General features: G+C 39.3%; 1 protein-coding gene across 1 annotated transcript in view; it reads left to right on the forward strand.

Annotated features, from left to right (window-relative positions):
- LOC120562499 (rho guanine nucleotide exchange factor 2-like) overlaps positions 1-5,330 on the forward strand; it is a 62,635-nt gene extending 57,305 nt beyond the window's left edge. Inside the window, exons 21-22 of the mRNA XM_039806208.1 lie at positions 1-62; positions 3,673-5,330. The exon at positions 1-62 is cut by the window's left edge and continues 92 nt beyond it. Of these exons, the coding sequence (XP_039662142.1) occupies positions 1-62; positions 3,673-3,722 (112 nt within the window). The 3' untranslated portion in view covers positions 3,723-5,330. The remainder of the gene's footprint in view (positions 63-3,672) is intronic.
- The last annotated feature ends 2,353 nt before the right edge of the window (positions 5,331-7,683 follow it).

Below are 7,683 nucleotides of genomic sequence, written 5' to 3' on the forward strand. Positions count from 1 at the left end.
CCAGGAAGGAAATGAGGAAGAGGAAGTGACTAGGATCTCTCCTCGCTCCGACAGTCCCAGAGGTCAGTACGACTCAGCAATAATCTTCTTAAAATCACCTTTTAATGTGTTAGAATACCGTATTTTCCGCACTATAAGGCGCACCGGATTATAAGGCGCACCTTCAATGAACGTCCTATTTTAGAACTGTTTTCATATATAGGGCGCACCGGATTATAAGGCGCATAGAATAGAAGATACTGCAGTCAAACGTTTGACTGGGGTTGCGTTATGCATCCACTAGATGGAGCTGTGCTAAAGGGAACGTCAACAAAACAGATAAAGTCAAACTTTATGAAGCGTTCTGACAACTCGATCACTCCCTCCTTATAGCATTTAAATCTAAGGGGTCCGAGGAAATGGCGATCGTCTCAATGTGGTCCCTGACATGTTGTCATCGGCTTGTCCGCTTCCATTGGCCATATCAGAGGCAAACCTGAACGGATTGGCTCATATGAGCTACCAATCGAAAGCTTAGAAGCTAGGGAATACGATGACGCCCACATCGATCATGTAGCAAGCTGGGCAGAGAAGCTAGCGGCGATGACAAGTGCGGAAATGGAAAACTGTTTCGCGTTTTTCTGTTGTGATTTGGCCAGAAACTTCAACATTGAGGCAAACAGATCGTTTTGGAATATAAAGCTCGGATATTACATTTCCTTGGACTCTTGTGGATTTATGAAAATAAAGTTTTGGGCAAAATATCACTTTGTTGCTGAAAGGACAACGAAAACGTATGGATGCACTCTCGACACCGGCGCAGATTATGGCTGAATTGTTTTATTTTCTGTTACTTTGTAACAGTTGTGTAACTGCTATAAATCATCTTATGCTTTGTATGTGGGCTTAAATTAATCATTAGAGGCTAAGCTTTCAATTGGTGTGTCGCATGGCTGTATATTTTGAAGATTTAATGCTTTAAAGTTATAAAAACGCGAATAAGTGGAAGTTTTATCGAGGTTACAGCGACGCAGTGTCCCGTCAACGGGCAGTGATATATAAGGCGCTCCGGATTATAAGGCGCACTGTAGTTTTTTGAGAAAATTAAAGGCTTTTAAGTGCGCCTTATAGTGCGGAAAATACGGTATATCTGATTCTTCATATCTAAATGTCCTTTTAATGTGTTAATATATATCTGATCCTTCATATCTAAATGTCCTTTTAATGTGTTAGTATATATCTGATCCTTCATATCTAAATATCCTTTTAATGTGTTAGTATATATCTGATTCTTCATATCTAAATCACCTTTTAATGTGTTAGTATATATCTGATCCTTCATATCTAAATATCCTTTTAATGTGTTAGTATATATCTGATCCTTCATATCTAAATGTCCTTTTAATGTGTTAGTATATATCTGATTCTTCATATCTAAATGTCCTTTTAATGTGTTAGTATATATCTGATCCTTCATATCTAAATGTCCTTTTAATGTGTTAGTATATATCTGATCCTTCATATCTAAATATCCTTTTAATGTGTTAGTATATATCTGATCCTTCATATCTAAATATCCTTTTAATGTGTTAGTATATATCTGATCCTTCATATCTAAATGTCCTTTTAATGTGTTAGTATATATCTGATCCTTCATATCTAAATGTCCTTTTAATGTGTTAGTATATATCTGATCCTTCATATCTAAATATCCTTTTAATGTGTTAGTATATATCTGATCCTTCATATCTAAATATCCTTTTAATGTGTTAGTATATATCTGATCCTTCATATCTAAATATCCTTTTAATGTGTTAGTATATATCTGATCCTTCATATCTAAATATCCTTTTAATGTGTTAGTATATATCTGATTCTTCATATCTAAATATCCTTTTAATGTGTTAGTATATATCTGATCCTTCATATCTAAATGTCCAGAACAAACTGAGGCAGTGACGAGTCAACACATAATTTGGCCCCAAAGATGAAAAGTTGAAATTCTTCAAATCTCTGCAGAAACATTTATCAATCAATCAATCAATCAATCCAAATTTATTTATAGAGCACTTTAAAATCCAAAGAGGACACAAAATGCTTTACAGTAAAACAATAATAGAATACATAACAGCCGTAAAATACAAAACTCACACGACCCATATAATACAAGTACAAACAATAAAAATCCATACAATGAACCAATACGATCAGTATAACCAAACATGAATTGTCAATTTCAGTTTTCAAAGGCCAAAGAATAAAGATGGGTTTTAAGAAGAGACTTAAAAATAGACAGTGAAGATGCCTGTCTAATGTGCAGAGGTACATCGTTCCACAATTTAGGAGCTGCTACAGAAAAAGCACGGTCCCCTTTTAGCTTGCACTTTGTTTTCGGCACAATTAGGAGCAGTTGATCGGCTGACCTGAGAGAACGGGTGGGTCTATAGGGGTGTAGCAGCTCAGAGATGTAAGGAGGGGCAAGGCCATTTTGGCCTTTAAATGCAAATGAAAGAATCTTAAAATGGATCCTGTGATATATAGGCAGCCAATGCAGTGACGATAAAATGGGGGAAATATGCTCGTATTTACGTGTTCCAGTTAAAAGACGTGCAGCAGCGTTTTGGACCAACTGGAGACGAGCAATAGAGGACCCACTGACCCCCATGTACAGTGCATTACAGTAATCCAGCCGAATCCAGCCGAGTGGTTTACACCTTTTACTCACATGTTTAAACCCAAAGACTTATCTTATATTAAAACATTTACACCTTTTACTCACCTGGACCAAGTGTTAATAATGAGATTATTTTATATTAAAAACATGAATAAAGCACATTATTTATCTGGATAGATATGTATTTATCTAAACTGGAGTAAATGTACTTATGCTGCGTTCCAGCCTGTTAGTCACGACTTCAACGTTAGCTATCGGCTACCTAACGTTGACGTTAGCTAGTGGCTACCTAACGTTGACGTTAGCTAGCGGCTACCTAATGTTGACGTAAGCTATCGCTACCTAATGTTGACGTTAGCTAGCGCTACCTAATGTTGACGTTAGCTAGCGGCTACCTAATGTTGACGTTAGCTAGCGGCTACCTAACATTGACGTTAGCTAGTGGCTACCTAATGTTGACGTAAGCTATCGCTACCTAATGTTGACGTTAGCTAGCGCTACCTAATGTTGACGTTAGCTAGCGGCTACCTAATGTTGACGTAAGCTATCGCTACCTAATGTTGACGTTAGCTAGCGCTACCTAATGTTGACGTAAGCTATCGCTACCTAATGTTGACGTTAGCTAGCGCTACCTAATGTTGACGTAAGCTATCGCTACCTAATGTTGACGTTAGCTAGCGCTACCTAATGTTGACGTTAGCTAGCGGCTACCTAATGTTGACGTTAGCTAGCGGCTACCTAACATTGACGTTAGCTAGTGGCTACCTAATGTTGACGTAAGCTATCGCTACCTAATGTTGACGTTAGCTAGCGCTACCTAATGTTGACGTTAGCTAGCGGCTACCTAATGTTGACGTTAGCTAGCGGCTACCTAACATTGACGTTAGCTAGCGCTACCTAATGTTGACGTTAGTAATTTAGGGTTTGACTGGCGTTCCAGGACATGTTCTGGAACTGTTACTGATTATAATAATGTGTTAGTAACGTTACTTCCTGTCTGTCACCATGGCAACCCCCAGACCTGCAGGACATCCCAGAGGAGAGTGAGTGTGGAGCGGATCCCAGTTAACCAATCAGGAAGTAGAACCATCACGTCAGCTGGAGCCCCGCCCACATCGCTGGAGGGGGCGGGGCTTATGGACTCACCACACTACATTACCCACAATGCCTTTGGATATCAACAGATAAACTGTATTTAAAGTAGTTTAATGAAAACATTTCAGAGGTTTTTAATTTGTGTTTCTGTCTTTTGTGAAACCAAAAAAAAAAACATTTTTTAAATTCAGGAACAAAGTTTGTCAGGAAGTGAGAAACGCTGCGTTCACGTGTTCCTGATCTAAAGTCCGAAAGAACGCAGCGAAATATTGCGTTTACTGAAATGTGACTCAGCTTTTAAAGTTTAGTGTCGATGAATAATATACTCCATGTTGTTGGTGTTTTTAAAGAAACAGGAAGCAGTTTGCTGTCTGCTCCTGTCTGTTAGCATGATAGCGTGTTAGCATGATAGCATGATAGCATCTTAGTATGTTAACATGTTAGCATATTAGAATGTTAGCATCTTAGCATCTTAGTATGTTAATATGTTAGCATATTAGTATGTTAGCGTGTTAGCGCGTTATTATGTTAGCGTGATAGCATGTTAGCATATTAGGATGTTAGCGTGATAGCATGTTTGCATATTATCATGTTAGCATGATAGCATGTTAGAGTGATAGCATGTTAGCGTGGCTGTAAACCTGATGGTCTGCAGAGCAGAACTTTATTGATGTTTAAATCACTTTGTTTGCTGCAGATTTTCCAAATATTTCATGTCAGATTTTTACCGTGTTGCCATGGAAACAGATGTTTATTACTCTGCTCTCTGGGAGTTTATTGCTGAGTTTAAATGAAGAAGAAGTCTCATTAAAACGACAGCTGTTTAAATATAAAACACTGAAAGTTTATCTGAATATTAATCTCTTAATAAGAAGCCAAATTGTGTTATTTACACATTTATATTCCATCGTGTTAAAATCTCTTTTTTACTCCGATCCTGAAACGGGATCAGCTGTTTTTATATCATGTGGTCCTTCGACCCGCGGCTGGGTTAGGGTTAGGGGACGTCCAACATCTGGGACCTTAAAGTTTAACATCTGGAATCCAGTTTTTTTATATCAGAAATATGTCGAAAAATAAATAAAAATTTTTTGGAACCAACGATGTGAAACATCTGAAAATGTTCCACTCCAGGCTGTAGGTGGAGCCAGAGGAGCTGGATTTATTCTAAATGACCTGCTTCATGTAGTTCTACTGGAACATAGGCTCAGTTTCAGCTAATATGACAGAAAGGTAGTTTTATAAGACTTACCTACTGCATCTTTAACGTTTCATATCTGGAACCAACGATGTGAAAAATCTGAAAATGTGTAGAAAGGAACAACAGAAGTGTTGTCGTAGTATTAGTCGACAGGAAGAGAAAGTTTAACATGATGACCCAGTTCCCAGATGCTCCCAGATGTTCCCAGATGCTCCAGACTCTAAACTGATCCGGAGTCAGCAGCGTCGTATCATAACGTAGTTTAGAAGACGGTGAACTGAAGTCGTGTCTGTATAAAGATTTGATCAGAAACTGTAAATGATTCTCGTTGTAAGTTTATTGTTTTTGTGTCTCGTTATAAATCTAATCAGCTGGAACAGATGTTGCTGTTTGGGTTTTTATTTCTTCACTAAATCATTTTAATCTCCCAGCATCCTTCAGGGTTTACTTATTCTCTTATTCAGTGTGCCGATGTGCTGCAATAGCAGCAATCTTTTTTTGTCCTGCTTCTAGTCACGGTGTGTTGCCAACACGTGCACACAAAATGCATCAAATGTGTGTAATGCTCGGGAATGCTGTGCTATGACTTTTCTAAGAGATTTGCCGCACGGTATTCACGAAATCTGCAAAAAACGGTGCAAAATTGTCCCATAGACTTGAATGGGAAATCTTCGTGAAATCGCTTAAAGGAACACGCCGACTTATTGGGAATTTAGCTTATTCACCGTAACCCCCAGAGTTAGACAAGTCCATACACACCCTTCTCATCTCCGTGCGTGCTGTAACACTGTCTGACGGCTCCAGCATTAGCTTAGCCTAGCACATATCCTGCAGGTGAATGGTTCCAGTAATCCTACTGCTCCCAATTGTGACAAAAATAATAACACCAACATGTTCCTATTTACATGTTGTGATTTGTAGAGTCACAGCGTGTACAAAAAACAACGTAACATGAGACACAGCCATCTTCTAACAGTAAACAAACCGGGAACTATATTCTCAGACAGGCTTGCTGCGAGCATATCACTCCACCCAAGGACTATATTCTTCCGCCTGAGAATATAGTTCCCAGTGTGTTTACAGTTAGAAGATGGCTGTGTCTCATGTTACGTTGTTTTTTGTACACGCTGTGACTCTACAAATCACAACATGTAAATAGGAACATGTTGGCGTTATTTTGTCACTTATTTGGAGCAGTAGGATTACTGGAACCATTCACCTGCCTGTTCTGTGATGGGCTGATACCGCTGGAGCCGTCAGACAGCGTTACAGCACACACGGAGATGAGAAGGGTATGTATGGACTTGTCTTACTCTGGGGGTTACGGTGAATAAGCTAAATTCCCAATAAGTCGGCGTGTTCCTTTAACATAGCTCAAGACAACCCCTCTTTGGGGCCATGCTGTATCGCCATACTTTAATGTAGAAAAATAATTAAAAGTTTAAACCGAAGACAAGACTTTGGCCTTTATTGGGCTGAATGGGCATTCTGATATCAAGCACGGTTTCTACCAAGTCACAGTTTATGAATCGTCCAGTTTTCAGACCGGTTCAGATTTTCCAATGTGTGTGTATGTGGCTGGACTGTTGAGAGTCAGAGGGGAGGTCAGAGGGGGGAGCTGCAGTACGATTCTCTGAAATATTTCCAAACAAATTGCTCTCCCCCCTACAGTTTTCACTCTTCATACATCGTGGTTGGTCACAATATGGGAAATCTTGTGCCGGTCGCAGACATGTAACTATGGAATCCACCGGACGTAAAGTTTTGGCTCTGTTCATACCAACTGCCGACAGAAACAATGAAAACAAATATCTGGAAGTACTCAGACGGTTCCGTTTGTTACCTGCTCTGTGTCCCATATATTTGACACCACAAACATAAAAACCACATCAATGCGTTCGCCAGACCTTTATCTGTCTTGTGATTATAATATTTTTGCCGTTTGAACCCACCGTTTTTGAATTACAGATCAAACTTAAGAGGTATAATTATCATTAACCCTTGTGTGGTCCTTCGGGTCCCAGTGACCCGAAGGACAACACAAGGATGATGTACTTCCCTTTACTTTGTTGAGAATTACTCTCTAAACCCTGTTTCTTGTAAAGTAAGTAAGTAAAGTTTATTTCTAGAACACATTTAAACACAGTTTAAGCTGACCAAAATGCTGTACAAACAAGAACTAAGGTGCTGTATTAACCCTTGTTTAGAGAGCAATTCTCAACAAAGTAAATGGAAGTACATAATCCTTGTGTTGTCCTTCGGGTCACTGGGACCCGAAGGACAACACAAGGGTTAAATGGACATGTTTGACCCATGGAAGCCACTGTCTCCCCCTCTCCCCACTCCCTCAATGTTGAAATCACCATAGCAACAACTTCTGACACACACACCTCCTATTATGGAGACTCTTTACTGTATGCCGTGTTGTCCTCTCTTTACAGGAAAGCAGACTCAAGGTAGCTCAGATCAGCTGTTACTAATGATATTAACTAAATACCTGTGGTGACAATGGCCTTTACTCAACCATTGTCGAATCACTTCGAGCCACAGGAGGAGGAGAAGAAAAGGAGATGACAAGAAAACTTAAAACCACATCAATGCATTTGCCAGACTTTTATCTGTCTTGTGATGATAATATTTGGCTGTTTGGCTGTTTAGACTCGGTTTTTGAATTAAGAAAAGTACTTCAGAGGTCAGTGTTTCCTCTATGTTGATTGGCAAGTGGCGGTCCGCC

This window comes from Perca fluviatilis, chromosome 7 (assembly GCF_010015445.1).
Source record: "Perca fluviatilis chromosome 7, GENO_Pfluv_1.0, whole genome shotgun sequence".
Classification (NCBI taxonomy): Eukaryota; Metazoa; Chordata; class Actinopteri; order Perciformes; family Percidae; genus Perca; species Perca fluviatilis.